A 14,877-nucleotide genomic window follows, 5' to 3' on the forward strand; every position below is an offset into this window, starting at 1 on the left:
TCCGGTTTCTCCTCGGCCTTTACTGTCACAGCCCTCCATCAGGCCCCACTCTGTGCCTCTGTTCCAGATGCCAGGCAAGCCCTGCCAGCGGTCTCAGTAGGAGCTGGCATGTCCACTCAGAACAGGTTGGGGACAATGTAGTCGCTGTGGACGCCGTCAATCAGCCCTTGCCCATTGTTGTGGACAAACCAGCAGGCAACATTTGTGCCAACGCTGACGTCCTTCCTGTAGTCCTTCTGGGAGCCCCTGGGAGAAAGGAGAGAGATGCTGTGATACACGGGGTAGGTAAGATGGCTGCTGCGCTCAAGGGCCTAAGGTTGAACAGGGGTGTGAAGTTGCCAATTCTAGGAGTCCAGACTCTGGTCAAGAATGAGGTCTTGTGGTTACTCCTTCTAGGGGGTCAAATTTGGCCTTTTCCCAGTTAGAGGGGGCCAAGACCCCAGAGGGAAACAAGGATGCCCCACAGACGACAAGAGCCAGCTGGTCTGATGCGCGTGGGCAGAGAGAGCGCCTTCCTCCTGTCTTGTGACAGGGCAGGGTGAGGACATCAGTAGAGTCTCCTCACCTGGTAACCGTCAGCCGATGGTTCTTCACCACCATTGTGGCATCTGGCTTTGTGGGGTCAGAGCCTGGGTGGACGTCAGACACTTTAAAGTCAAAGGGGTGGAAGAATTGTCCTGGGGATAAAAACATTCACACTGTCAGCCCTGCCACCACCATACGTGACATGGCCACTGGCCTTCCAAGGTCGATGCAAAGGCTGGATGGGGTGTTGAGCCCTGGGTCCAGGGTGACTAGGCTGGCCCTTTGCGTGGCTTTTTCCCTCCACCATGTGGCCTGAACAACCTGAGGCTTGAACATTTCGCACCCAGCAGCCCATGTGTCTGTGCTGACATCCGATGACTGTCGACCACATAGAAGCCCAGGAAGTCATGGTGGATGGGTTGTTTCTTCCACACCTGATGCAAGACAACCACAAAAGTAACCCCATCTCCAAAGGAGACCACCATGTTCTTCTTCCTGTTGATCGTCACAGACAGCCTAGGAGAGAAGAGGAGGTCAGCAGTGAGGCCTAGTGGCCATGACACCAGGCATCTGAATCAAGGGTATCTCAGCAGGAGACATGACACCTGAGAGCACACAGACTCCAGAAACTATGTCAGGGGTGTTGGAGAGAAGACGCTCATGCATGTTGACTATTCACTCCACTGAGTGGGTCCCTGCTCCTCTCTAAGCAGGAGAGGGGGCTGTCCTGGGGGTCTGAAGGCCCGGGATTGAACCCCAGCTCGACCACTGGCTTCCTGTGTGACATTGGGCCAGTTCTGCCCCTCTCTGAGCCTCCGTGGAACTAACACTGCTGCCCTGCCCACCCAGCTTGGGGTGATCTGAAGACGTAGGAGAGGCTGAGGAGCTTGAGAACAAGCAAGTTCAGCCAGACACGATGCATGTAGGGATCTTTGTCGCTATCAGCTTGCTTGCCAGGTCCACCTAATGCTTTCGTCCACACAGCCCTTCCTTCAAGGTCAGTCCTATGAATTGTCTAGCTACCAATACTGCCTCTGATGGGGCCCCCAGGGGTTGGTGGGGGGGCCACCGTGGTCACCCTCCCCTAGGCAGGGGCTGAACTCTGAGGCCACTGGTCTTTCCTATGAGCCCTGTGGATCTTCTGTCCTGCGATTTGTTCAAATCCCTCCTTAGACCCTTGCGCTATAGCGCCTCTCAGAGACCCAGTAGTGGGGCTTTACCCATCCTGTGTGACCATGACTGTGTCCAGCCAGCTGAACGTGCTCTGTGCAGCCCCATGCCACAGGGTGATCGTCTCCGGTGTCACCTCAATCTGGAAGTCCATCTGAGCATTGGCAATGCCCAGCTTGCCAAAGTAAGTCTTTCTGGTCTGGGAGTCCAGGCTGCTTCTCTTCTCACCAATGATCTGCCCGTTAACTGTGAGGCCTGCCAGAGGGGCAGGGTAGCAAGAGACCAGCAAGACCTTCTGAGTCCAGGCTGGTCTTTAGGGACGCACCTTCCCCTTCAGCCAGACCTACTGAGGGGTAGCCCAGTGGGGGCCCCATTGAGAGACCAGGACTTCAGAGCCAACCCTATCTGTTCCTAGACTCATGGGGGTCACGCTAGTGGCTGAGGGCCCACTCTGTGGATCTGCCCCTTGCCTGGGCCAGTGTTGTTCAGAGAAAAAATGATTCCCTACGCACAGGCTGGGTCCTGCCTGCACGCCCAGGGTGCACTTAATTCTAACCATCTCCCCAGCACCACTGGCCCCGGGGGCACTAGGTGAGCCTGTGGCTCTGGGTGGAATCTGTAATCCCTACAGGATGTAATCTGCGTATAAGGTGGGTGACTTATGGGCAGAGTGAGGAGCTAGTCCATGTGCCTATCCTAGGGACTCCAGGCCCTCCCAGGAAGAGACCCTGGCCCCAGCCCGCAGTCCCCACCTGTGACAGGGTCCTGAATGAGGCGCAGCACTGTGCCTGGGTCTTCGTCGATATTGAAGCAGATGGCATCGTCCTTCTCTGGAACTTGGATGATGAAGTGGGGGTCCCCATCCACTGAGTGCACATAGAGAAGGGGCTGGCTCCCAGGGTCTCTCACTGTTCGGGGGCCCTCCCCTTGCCTCCTAGTCCCCGTGGGATGGACCCCTAGACAGGTGGGAGGCGCTTGGCCCTGGGCCCTGAGCCTCGCCCCAGGAGGAGCTGGGGAACTCACCGTAGTAGGGTGTCTGGGGAGGCTGGGAGTTGGCTGTGGACGCAAAGGGAGAGAGGGCTGAGCTAAACAAGCAGGCGGGGGAGGGTCCAGGACCCCCACCCAGAGTTCGGTTCATGCCTCTCCCCTTCCTGCTCCCTAATGCTCTTAAACCCACACCTTCCCTCATCCCCTCAGGACCCCCCAACCATCTGCCTGTCCCAGAGAGCTGATTCAGGAAAGACTCCGGAGGGGGACGGCACAGGGCCACGCTCTGTGGCAGCTGGCACATACTCACTCAGGTAAGCCATGGAGGGGATCACTGAAAAAAGAAGCCAAAGGGCAGGCGTGAGCAAGGTCTAGGGGTTCCCTCCCCCCAACCCCATGCCTTCTGCCTGTCTCGGGGCTGCTGGTCCCCCAATGCTGACAGATAGAGGGTGGGAATATGACCCCCTAAGTTTAGGCTTTAGAAATGGGACATGCCCAGGGAACTCCTTTCTAGGGCTGGTGGGTAATATGGGTGTAATGTTAATACTGGGGCTCAGCACTTCCACGTAGCTAAAATGCAAGACATTAGGTCGTCAGTTTCTCTGTCAGGAGCAATGCCGTCCCCCACCCCTGAACTCCCACCCCCAGGGTGGGATGAGGCTCACAGGTGATTGTTGTCTTCGGTAGTAAAACACCCACCCAGACGCACGTGCGCACACACACACACACGCACCGTGACTACATTTCACAGGGCTGTTCAGAGGGCAAAGCCATGACCCATTCCAAATATACTGCTTGGCTAGGACAGCCTGTATGGATAGAGACAAGGCAAGCCGGTAGGGGCTGGGGAGGCCCTGCCTGGTGGTGGTGGGTTTGTGGGGGATGACGGTCAAATTTTACAATGAGAGAAGCGCAAAGTGCTGTGAATTCCAGTGCAGGCCCTGGAACCAGGCTGCCTGGGCCAAAGTCCCAGCTTGGCCTCCTGTTGACTGAGTCACTGAGCAAATAGATTTAACCTCTCTGTGCCTCAGTTTCCTCACTGTAAAATGGAACCATGAGAGGACTCCCTTAAAGGATTGCTGTGGGATTAGTCGAGTGCTAATTGAGTTGCTAATTTTTGCAGGTCACAGAATACTTTCATACTGATTGTCCCTCCTTGGGCGGGGGAAGCTACCGGATGAGAACCCTTAGGCTCAGAGTGGAACAGAGCCCAGCCCCAGGCCCCTGGTGAGTTCACAGCAGAGCTGGGAGCTGAACCCAGGTGTCCTGAGGGCCCCTCCCCAGGCAGTACATCCCCAGCATGATTGGAAAGGCCTCCTTGGTCCTCTCTTGTCGTCCTCCTGGGACACCCACCCAGCTGTGGCTAAAGCTCACCTTCTGCATCCACAGGCCCTGGGAGGGAGGAAGAGGAGAAATGCATTAGAGGCCACAGACGCCTGGTGTCAGGGCCAATGTGACCACCTTACTGCCTGGCCAGCCAGCCAGCCCCAGGCCTCGTGTGCCCTCTGCAGGAACCAGGAGCTCCTGGAGGCAGAGGCCTGGCCCAGACCGGCTCTTTACCTCCCAGTGCCAACCCCCCATCGCCCGTGCCAGTTGCAGGGACACTCAGGACCCCCCTCTTGGGGTCTGGTTGAGGAGGCCTGGTCCCAGCCTCCAGCTCTCAGGGCCTCTTCCTCTCACAGTCCCCAGGCGCCTGCTGCAGGCCTAACTTTTAGGTCAGAAGTGCTTCTTCTTGTCTCACTGAACCCTTGCTTCTTCTTGTCTAACTGAACCCTTCCATGCTGCAGCCTAAGTCCCTTTCCTGGAAATGACCCTGGGCACTGTGCCCTTTTAGAGACTTCGAGGCTCCTGTTCACACTAACGGCTTCGCTCCCTCTACAACACCCTCCCCATCCCTTGGCCAGTTTTCCTTTGATGCCCCCAGGACCTGCGCTTCTCAGCAGGTCTGGTCTCCTCAGCCTGGCCCTCTTCTCTTCAGGGCACCTAAGGCCAGGGGCCTGGAAGAAGGCCTCCGAGTTCTGGCCCCCACCCTCCGTGCCCACCTTCCCCGGGCTTGTCGGCAATGGCTGTCTTATTCTCGTTGTCCTCAGGCTTGGTCACCACCATGGAGGTCAGTGGAGTCACGAAGTGGTACTTGAGGGACAGGTCCAAGGCCTGGGCTGTGAGGTTCTCCTTCTCCTCGCCATGGGCATTCTTGCTGTGGGGAGGGGCGGGGTGGGAGGGTCAGCCCAGGACCCTCCTCCACCCCTCCCAATGGGGTCCCCCAGGATAGAGCCCACTAGCACTCAGAAAAAACTGGTTCACCAGCTCCCTGGGACAGACGGACATGCCCTGATTCCTCTCTGGACCTCTGTTTCCCCATCTGAAAAATACAAGGGGCTCAAGATGGCCACTGCCAACAATCAGTCATGATAGTGTTCACATGCTGAGCGCCAGCGGCTTTCCTGGCCAAGCCCACTTAACGGAAGGCTGACATGGCCCTCTCGCGTGGGCCCAAGCTCTGCTCCCTGTGGCTGAGGGCTGGGGTCCCAGCCTCTGGTTGTGTTCAGCGTCAACATCTCTGTGGGCCCATGCTGGGTGCGGGGAACAGGATGCTGAGGCCCACCCCTGCCCTCGAGGTGCTCCCAGGCTGCTGCTTGAGCCCCAGATGATGGACCCGGCTCTACTCCAGGAAAAACAGGCCATGGGGCCTGGCCAAGAAGAGGGCAGAGCAGCTGGAGTGGGCGTGGAGATGCACTTCCTGGGGTGTAATTTCCTCCTCGTGGGCTCCCCCCGAGCACAGCCAGCACAGGGGGCTTCACAGGTAGGTGCTGGGGCAGTGCCAGGGGCTGAGTGCGGGGCCCGGCTGTGTGAGGGGTGGGCCAGGCAGGGTCACCGTCTCTCCAGCAGCTGCTCGATAGTGAGGTAGGCCCAGAGCCGCTCAATGTAGTTCCCAAAAATGTAGTCCCGCTCCTTCAGGGCCTTCTCCATTTCCTTCACGTCCACCTCCTCAGTGAATGTCAGGTCGTTGATGGCCTGGGGCAGGGGTGGGAGGAGGTGAGAGGCTGGAGGCCTGGAGCCAGGAGCCAGGTGGGCCTTGTTCAGGAGCTGCTACTGCTGGGCCGTCAGCCAGGAGGCTGGAGCCCTATCCGTGCGGATCCCCCATCCCCGGCGCACAGCCGGGCCCCGGCCCAGCTTACCCCGTGGCCCTTCACGTCCGCCTTAAAGCTGTTCATGTCCTCAGCTGCCAGGCGCCCAGCCACCACAATCTCAGAGCCGTCGTAGAAGTGCTGGTAACTGTTCCGGGTGAGGTCCAGGATGGCATTCTTAGGGTACTCCACCTCCACATCTGTCAGCAGCGGGTTGGCCACCTCCTCATAGAAGCCCTGGAGTCCAGATAGGGGACCTGGTCATCTCAGGCCACCAGGGCGGGCAGAGAGAGGACAGGGTGGGCAGGCTCCCACTGGCGCCTCTGCGGGTTGTTGAGTCTCCCGGGCTGGGCCAGTCCTGGCTCCTGATCTCCACTTCCACGTGGCCCTGACTGTGCCCTTCAGTTTGGGGGAGCCCTTCCTCATCGCGTTCCCCCCTCCCCCCAGGTAGAGACTGGGAGGAATAGAAAAGGAAAGGACAGAGTTCTTGGCACATAGAAAGGACTCAAGAAATGTTTGTTAGAGCGAAAGTAAGAAGAAAGGGTGGAGGCCGACTAAAGAAGGCGATGTGGGGTGAGAGCATGGAGACCCGGAGACTGACAGGAGGAAGGCCGGGGGGTCCACTGCAGAGGTGGAGAAGCAGTCACCTGTGCCAGGGAGGAGGGGGAGGGTACCAGATTTAGCAAATGAAAATCCAGGACATGAGTTAAACTTGAATATCAGGTAAATGACAAGTTACTTTTTAGTATAAGTACAGCTGTCATGGGATGAATTGTGTACCCTCAACATACATAGGTTAAAATCCTTACCCCCAATACCTCAGGGCATGACCTTATTTGGGGAAAGGGTCTTTACAGAGGTAATCAAGTTAATATGAAGTGTTCAGGACAGACTCCAATCCAATACGACTGGTGTCCCTATGAAAGGGGGAAATTTGGACCCAGAGACAGACATGCACACAGAGAAGATGATGTGAAGATACAGGGAGAAAATGGCCACCTACAGGCCAAGGAGAGAGGCCTGGAACAGATCCTTCCCTCGCAGCTCTCAGAAGGAGCCAGCCATGCCGACACCTTGATTTTGGACTTCTAGCCTCCAGAACTGTGAGACAATAAATTTCTGTTGTGGAAGCCACCCAGTTTATGGTAATTTGTTACGGCAGCACTAGTAAACTAATACAGTGTCCTATGCAATATCTGGAGCATGCTTGCTAAAAAATTATTTGCTGTTTATGAGAAATTCATATTTAACTGGATGTCTTCTATTTGATCTGGCAGTCCTACAGAGGAAGCAGGTCTGTTCTGTGTAGCCCACAGACAAAATCAGAACCAGTATAGATGGGTAAGAGATAACCAGAGGTAGATTTCAACCCAAGAGGAAGTTCTTTCTAATAACCAAAATTGTCACACAGTGGAACAGTTTCCTGAGGAAGTAGTGAGCGCCTCATTCCCAGAGGTGTGCAAGACAAGGCATACCTGCAACTGCAAGTTGGCATCGGAATCCTCGTAAATGCGGCGGGCAAGCCCATGGTTCTCCAGGGCCATACGCTCCAGGAAGTTATAATTCAGATTGTTGCCAAAGCCCAGGTTATATAAGGGGAACTTGCCACCAATGGCGTTCCGCACATTCTCTTGGATTTTTTCAGGTCTGCTTTCACCTGCAGGAGAAGGTGTTCAAGCTCCAGCCACAGCCCTGGCAGCTGTCAGGAGAAGCTCTGTCTGGACAGATCTGACTCCTACACGTGCAGAGTTGGCGGAGTCATGGCCACCAGCCCTTGTAGAGGCAGATGTGGGAAGGCCTGGCAGGGAGACAGGGCCCTGCCATTGAGGGGCTCACAGACCATGGGGGACCCTGGAGAGAGCTGCCCAAGGTCTTGCAGCACGCCAGCTACAGAGCCAGGAGCAGCAGCCCGAATTACACCCGCTGCCTCACCCACATTGGCGTCCCCGTCGGTCAACATGATGACGATGGAGGTGCTCCTCTCCGGGACTCTGTACTCCTCCCGGGCCTTGTTCAGCATGCTGATGCCCCTCAGCAGCGCGTCGTTGATGTTGGTCACTGGCACACAGACAGACAGACGGCACCGTGGGAGGGTGTCCTCAGGGTGCCAGGGTGGAGGAGGTCGAGACAGCAGGCCCTGCTTACGTGCCCAGGGACGCTGCCTGCCCATATGTGGTGGTACTCAGTAAATATCGACTGAATGACTCAGTGAGTGATGAATGAATGACTTAGTCTTTCAAATGAGTAAAAGGACCAGCCTCTCAGGGCTGCCGGAAGGATAGATGCACATGGTGATTGTAAGAGCAATTTGGAGAACAGTCAAATGGACTCCCAGCTCCTCTCACAGGGAGGAGTGGGGAACAGTATAGACGTCACTTGTCATCTTTCATACAAAACTGCCATGGATAAGGGTTATCTTGCTGGGGCTGATGGGGCACCAGGATCACAGGTTAGAAACAGAAAGAATGGGTTTCCGTAGACCACAGAGAAGACACCCCAGTATCAAGCCTGAGGACTCCCCACTCCCACTTCTACCCTGAGCCAGGGGCTGCAGGACCTGGACCAGCAGAGTCTCTGCCCCAAGGCAGGAGGGGAACAGACTGCTCAGGCAGAGAGGAGTGGCAGGACCTGGCTCCCTCCCCTCTGTTCTTACTTCCTTGATCACGAATATTCATCACAAATTTCCTGGCCTCCTGGATGTTCTCAGGAGTGGCTTGAACTAAAGTGTCTTTCCAAGTGGTCACACCTCCACTGAACAGGATGAAATTCAGGTAGTCATCCTCTTTCACATCCTCCAGAATTTTGAGGAGGGCATCCTTTGTCTGGGAAGGAGAAAGACAAGCAGACAAGAAGATGTCTTCCCAGCCTAGGCTGGCGGTGAGGCCCACGCCATCTGCAAGAAAAGGGGCGGATGATTTGTGCCTTTTTAGAATCCTGTCCCCCTTTCTCCTCTTTCACTGGAAATATTAGCTTCGTCCACTTTTCAAAAATCTCTCTCTCCCTCCCACACGCCCCACCCCCACCCGCTTGCACCGAGGAGAGTACCTGATCCATTTTCCGACCGCGCATGGAACCACTGACATCAATCACGAAGATCACGTTCTTGGGCACCACCGGAAGGCCTTGAGGTGCAAAGAAGTGCACAAAGTAGCCATTGACGATCTGGAAAGGGGAGAGAGAGAGGGGAGGCCAGTGTCCCTTCAGCAACCTCACATTGGCTGCCCTTGCAAATGGAAGGCAGCCGTTAACCAGCCCAAAATAAAGATGTCCTTTCCACCCCTCCAGGGGTGCCACACGAAGGCTCTGGACTACCCATCGTCCCCACGCCTTGCAGGAAACTCATCCTTGGGCTGAGGATCAAGGGTGTCTCACTAGATGAAGCTGCAGCCCCTCCCCGCCTCAGCCTTCACCCCACCATGGTGGGGAATCTACCAGCCTGGCAGAGCCAGTCGGTGGGTACCTACCTGCACGTTGGCTGGAGACTCTCTGTTCACGTCATAGGTGATGATAAAATCTCCTTTGAGGAGGGAGTCCGTACAGGTTGGGCATGAACGTTGTTGTTCCAAGCTGGGCTTGAAGGACACGTGGCCCTGAGGGAGGGTGATGGCCAGCCTTGCTCAGCTTAGCCAGGGCCTGCCCTCTGCAGACCTCAGCCCGAGGCTGCCCTGGGGAGCAAGGTGCAGTCCTCATGGCGAGGAGCCTGTAGGTGGGTGCCTGTGCAGTCCTGCCACCCTCTGGGGTGCTCAGGCCTTTCTGAGCACCTCTCTCCCCTTTGGAGATCGGGAGCTCCTTGGAGGCCAGGGGCCTTATCTGAGCCAGCCTTTCACTCTTCCTGCTCACTGGGCCCACAAGTCCCTTAGCTCTGCCTGCACTAAGAAGCCACTTTGGGAGGGGAATTCTGCACCATGAAAGGGGATTTCATGTTGGGTGGTATTGTGTGTGTTGTTGCCAAGAGGAGGGGGAAGGGAGCAGAGTCGGGAATTGGGAGGGGGCCCTGGGTGAGGGCACCGCCTGCAGAGGCCAGCAGCCCTCTGAGCAAATGCTCCTCGGGCCTCACCCTGGGAGTCCTGACTGAGGTTTGCTGTCCATATAAACATTTATTCATCCACTGCCCATGATCAGCAAGGCCCCTGGAATTGCTGGGGACCTTGGGGACCAGAGCCAACCACCAGTACCAAAAATAAAGTTCCCTTTTTTCTTTCACCCCTCATGTGGAATCAGATCTAAAAAACTCCCTCTGGCCTCTGTCTCCTTATCTGTAAAACAGGGACCAGTAACCTGCCCTGCCTACTTCCCAAAGTAGAATGGGACCAGGCTATATAAATGGCTTCCCTGTCACCCAGTGCAGTTGAGACCCCAGTTCCTCCGGCAGGTCATCATCAGCAAGCAGCCCCCTGCCTCCAGCATCCTCACTCCTGACCCAGGGGGCCTAGGAGAAAGGGGATGTTGCAGACTTATCCCCCTCACACACACACACACACACACACACCTCTCTCTCTCTCTCTCTCTCTCTCTCTCTCTCTCTCTCTCTCTCTCTCTCTCTCTCTCTCTCTCTCTCCTCTCTCCCCCTTGCATCAGCCAAATCTCCAGGTTCAGACTCGCCCTGCTAGGGTCAGTGTTCCTGCACCTGCCCCCCAGGCCCGAGGGGCATCTACACCACCTTTTTCCCTGAGAAGGACTTGGTGAGGGCGCTGCTCAAGAGGTCATTGGTGATGAATGAGGCTTCAGCATCCAGCGTTCTGATGCCCTGGGGCTCGAAGATGTCTGCTGTGATCTGAGGTGGCGAAAGGTAAGGAAATGTCACTCAGTGACAGTGCAGAGCCCAGCCTCCAGGACAACAAAGGCAAGGAGACGGGTCAGTGATGGTACAGGGAGCAGCCTCTAGGACAGCTCTGTGACAGCCAAGCCTGCTGTCTCCCACCAAGAAAATGACCACAAGGGCTTTTAAGTGGGTACTCTGACCCCAGAACTCTTCTACTACCTGCCATATGGTGCCCCAGATTCTACCACTAAAGCATTTCCTTTGGCTTTCCACTCTGATGTAGGTAAAATGCCCATGTAAGCAGTTACAAGCATTACAGAGACACTTTGTGATGTTGCCCCCACGGGCCCAGCACCCAACCTGGATCTGCCAGGTGCTGCCCAGCCTCCTCCCCTTGGCCCAGGTGCTGTAGCCAGCGCCACTGTAATTCCCCCATGCCTCCTTAACCAAGTGGTGGGGCCTGGGTTTCTGTGTTCTTGACCCTGCTGTGGGGTCTGCCCAGGGACCCTTCCCAGCACCCTGCCCCCAGCAGTTTCAGCAGGGGCTGCAGGAGAGCAGCTGATTACCTCAAAGTGCTTGACCAGTTGCTTGGGCTGGACCTTGAGGTACATCTCGTACTTGCCGTTGTGCCTCTTCAGCAGCTCCTCGTAGGCTAGCTCAAAGGTGACCTTGCTGCCTGCAGCCACATTGACTGAGACCGTGAATTTCTCCAGCTTCCTCCCAGAGGCCCTGAATGGGGGTGCAAGACAATGACTGCCCCAAAGACAGCACCAGCCCATCCTTCCTGGGCCTTGGGTTCAAGTCCCTTTCCCTTGGGGAAGACCCCTACCCACTCTGAGCCTCGGTTGCCTCAAATTCAAAATGAGATAACGTAAGAATTACGGCGCATTTTGCCATATAATGATAATAATAGCTGCTGTTCTGTTGTTTGTGTCTCTGAGGGCCCTTACAGCCCTGACGTTCTCCCCAAGGCCTGGGGGTCCACACTTACTTGACCAAGCCAGCTGTCTTGCCCTGGGACACGGCCTTTTCATACTGCTTCTTGGCAACTTCCTTCTCTTTGACATTCCCAGGGTAGGTAACACCATCAATGGTCCTGCAGGGATAGAGAGCTGCTGGGGGACTCATGCTGAGCCAGACTCCCCTCCCAGCCCAGAGCCAGCAGTCGTGGTGACACCCACAAGGTGAAGTTAGTGATGAAGGCTGTCTTGGGCAGCTCCACATCGAAAGAAACCTCCTTGGCAGTGTCTGCGTGGTTGACGGCCCCGGTGGTGACGACATTGTGAGCGAAGCGGGAGGTCACCTTGCAGTGGACCTTGGTGCTGTAGACTTCGATGCCATCGACCACCTGCGGGAGAGGTGATCAGCAGATGGTGACCAGCCAGCCTGAGGCACCTGGAAACCAGGTCTTCCTCCTGGCCTCTCCCCTTCAAGCTCCCCTTTGTGGGCTCCAAAGCTCCTGCCTGGTAAGTGGCCCCTCCCGTCTCCCGGTCACCCATGTCAGAAGCCTGGGCAGCATCCTTGGTTGCTGCCTTTAATTGGCCACCACTGTTCTGATGGTCACTCTGCATCCTTATCTCTACCGTCTGTTTACATGCAGCTGTAGCCAGTGAGACGGTATAAAAACCCAAATCCTACCCTGTTCTTCTGCCACTTGAAGCCCTCCCGTTCTCACCACTGCCCTCAGGACAGTCTTCCCCGTGGCTCTGGGGGCCTCCAGGCGGGTCCTGCCTCCTCTGCTCATCCCATGCTCCAGCCATGCCAGGTCCTAGCTCTTCCTGCTCGTCTTCCACACCTCAGCTTAGGAAGAGCATGTCCACACCCACCCCAGCCCGCCCCCTGTGTCCTTTGGTAATTGCCCGCTTCTGTCTCCCAAATAGGCCCTTGTTTCCTATCTGAGGGCAGTGCATGGGGAGGGCCTTCATGCCCCCAAAAACCCTCTTTCCAACGGGGTGATGGACCAAGGGATGCTCTAGGGAGACGTCTGGGTTAAACATGGATATAAAGATGCTTCGTGAAGGCATGACAGGGCCGTTCACTGTGTGTCTCCTGCCCTGCGCATGGGGCCTGACAAGTGCTCGGTAAGTGTTTGTGGGAAGATGGACTTGTGGAAGGGCGGTCCTCTGCTCTATCAGCAGGTCCGAGGGCCATGGTTCTGTGGTGCTTTTTCCCAGGGTTCTGGAGTCACGGCGGGGGTCTGCGAGGGCAGGGGGCCATAAGCTGTTTACCAGCTGGAGGGACCTGCCATTGTGGCCCACTCCTTCTGCTGTTGGGCAACTAGCTCCGTCCTGCCCTGCCCTGCCCCATCCCTGGTGAAAGTTCTCACCCCTTCCGGGAGGCTCCGTTTCTGCAAAAACAAAGACAAACACAGGGGTCAGGCCAAGGCCAAGGCTACAGTGGCTTGGCAATAGGCTCTGGGCTGAGGCCAAGGTTCAGCAGTGACCCCCACAGACACACCTTGAGGGGCCTCTGGACATGGACCCACCCAGAGCCACATGTCGGAGTAGGAAGGGCTTGAATAGATGGGGAAACTGAGGTGTAGGGAGGGAAGATCTCCAGTTCACCGGGGGGATCAGGGCAAGGAGGACCAAAGCCAGAGCTCTTCCCCTGCCCCGTATACCCTGACTCACTCTGCCCTTCCCTGGGCCCCAGGCCCCTGAGGCCCCATCCAGACCCCACCACCACTGTACCCCACACAGCTCAGCTCGGCCATTCCTAGAGACCTCTACCCTTGTCTCAGACGTGGACCTTCACAGCCCCTCAGTGAGGTGAGCTGATCGTGCTGCATCACCCACCTGACCGGTAGGGAAACAGAGGCCCAGGAGATTTAAGAGCCTTGCCCAGGATTAGGGAGCAGGTCTGGAGCCCAGTTCCCCGCATACCAGCTCTGTTCCCTGCAGCTCACTGCCCAGCCTCCGCCTCCTCCTCACCCTACACACAGGACCGCCCGGCCTGGCCCCTCTGCCTGCCAGATGGTGAAGAGGGGGCAGATTTACCCCAAGTAGCCGGCATAATCTTCTAGGGAAGCCAGAGACCGCCACACCGGAGAGCAGAGCCAAGATGAGGCAGGGCCACCGAGCAGACGCCATCGCTGAGCACACTGGCGGCACCTGGGCTCCTTATATGAGCAAGCCTAGTGTTTCCCAAGTAGAGTCATCGACCTGCAGTGTGGGTGGGAGGAGCGGGAGGCGGGAGGATCCCCCGGGAAGCTGGACATGGGTGGAGTGATGGGCCTGGATCTGCCTGTACCAAGGAGGCCCCGTGGGTATCGTCAGAAGTGTTAGGACTTCACTCCCAGGGGCTGTGGGACAAGGAGGCCCCCGGAGAAAGCAGAAGCTCTGTGTTGGCAAATGGGCCCCGAGACCCCCTGGGAGGGGGCAACGGGATATGGCGTCACAAACAGCATCTCAGCATTGTTGCTGCACCGCAGACGTGGCCTCTGGTCTGGCCTCCTGGATCACAGTCACCCCCCCTTCTTGAGGCAGCCAGGGCGCCAAACCAGACCCATCCCCCTAAGGCTCAGATCTCCATGGCTGACCCCTTGCTCATTACTCTCTGTGTCTCCCGCAACCCCTTGAAAAGGACAACCCCAAAGTCCTGTGGTCCAGCTCCAACTTGCTTTCTGAACTTAACTCTCTTCCCACTGGCATACCTCTCCCTTCTCTGCACATCACATCTCTTATCTCTGCCAGCCTGTGTCCCTCCTTCAGAAGTCTTCCTCTTTTGTCCCCTAGCTGACCACAGACAGCCCTGCTCCAGGATCCAAGCTCCCGAAGGGCCTACATTCTGTCGTTACCTTTGGTTGAGGTTCGCATGTTTGGATCTGATCACTCTCTCTAGACTCTGAGCACCTGGAGGGCCAGGCCATGTGTCACATTCATCCCTGTGTTCCCAGTCTGGCCAGGAACTCAGCTGCCCTCAGCCTCTTGGAGAGTCGTTCTCCTGAAAGTCTCCAGTGAGGCTGGAGTTCTGCTATCCAGGACAATGGGAGCCTCAGAGGCAGGGTCTTATCCCCTCCTAGTGGGGCCTGGGTCCTTCTGGGCCATCCCAGGGCCCTGCCAGCCCCTAGACTTTCCAGAGTGGGTACCATGTGCCGGCCATACCCATGTTCTTCTGAGCAAAGTGACCCAGTGACCCTCCTACTCGGCCACTACTGAACAGTGTTGATGAGGATGCCTGAGCACAGGACAGCTAATTTATGGATCGTACCATGGTCTTGACTGAAAGCCAAGAGTGCACTTGACTGTGAGATGTACAGAGAGAGTTGACTGTTTCTCTGAGGGCAGAGAAACAGAGTGAGAGGAC

The 14,877-nt window shown here is 56.6% G+C and overlaps 1 protein-coding gene across 3 annotated transcripts; it reads right to left on the bottom strand.

Moving 5' to 3' along the window:
- Window positions 1–13,686, bottom strand: ITIH3 (inter-alpha-trypsin inhibitor heavy chain 3). Of its 3 annotated transcripts, XM_007174755.3 has the most exons (22): window positions 13,569–13,686; window positions 12,899–12,919; window positions 11,754–11,920; window positions 11,564–11,668; window positions 11,139–11,301; window positions 10,471–10,584; window positions 9,275–9,400; window positions 8,856–8,972; window positions 8,464–8,632; window positions 7,743–7,868; window positions 7,286–7,467; window positions 5,862–6,047; window positions 5,558–5,697; window positions 4,725–4,879; window positions 4,057–4,074; window positions 2,993–3,016; window positions 2,719–2,751; window positions 2,448–2,561; window positions 1,746–1,950; window positions 869–1,041; window positions 566–677; window positions 1–246 (listed from the first exon to the last, which is right to left on the bottom strand). In XM_007174755.3, exons 1-22 carry the CDS (start codon window positions 13,659–13,661, stop codon window positions 117–119), a joined length of 2,673 nt encoding a protein of 890 aa, XP_007174817.1. In that variant the 5' UTR covers window positions 13,662–13,686; the 3' UTR covers window positions 1–116. The 3 variants fall into 3 exon arrangements, with proteins under 3 accessions (XP_007174817.1, XP_007174818.1, XP_007174819.2); XM_007174756.2 differs by lacking the exons at window positions 12,899–12,919; window positions 13,569–13,686 and adding an exon at window positions 12,248–12,347; XM_007174757.3 differs by lacking the exons at window positions 12,899–12,919; window positions 13,569–13,686 and having other exon boundaries at window positions 11,564–11,684; window positions 11,754–11,835.
- Window positions 13,687–14,877: the final 1,191 nt, after the last annotated feature.

The sequence above is a fragment of the Balaenoptera acutorostrata genome, chromosome 10, assembly GCF_949987535.1.
Source record: "Balaenoptera acutorostrata chromosome 10, mBalAcu1.1, whole genome shotgun sequence".
Taxonomy (NCBI): Eukaryota; Metazoa; Chordata; class Mammalia; order Artiodactyla; family Balaenopteridae; genus Balaenoptera; species Balaenoptera acutorostrata.

What these genes read in the sequence shown, in the direction of transcription:
- ITIH3 (XM_007174755.3), bottom strand. Translation starts at nt 13,661, where the DNA reads ATGGCGTCTGCTCGGTGGCCCTGCCTCATCTTGGCTCTGCTCTCCGGT. An exon ending in AGTCCTTCTCAGGGAAAAAG is followed by an intron (nt 9,401 to 10,470) that starts GTGGTGTAGATG and finishes ACCCTCCCTCAG; the next exon opens with GGCCACGTGTCCTTCAAGCC. An exon ending in ATGCCAACTTGCAGTTGCAG is followed by an intron (nt 6,048 to 7,285) that starts GTATGCCTTGTC and finishes TCTGGACTCCAG; the next exon opens with GGCTTCTATGAGGAGGTGGC.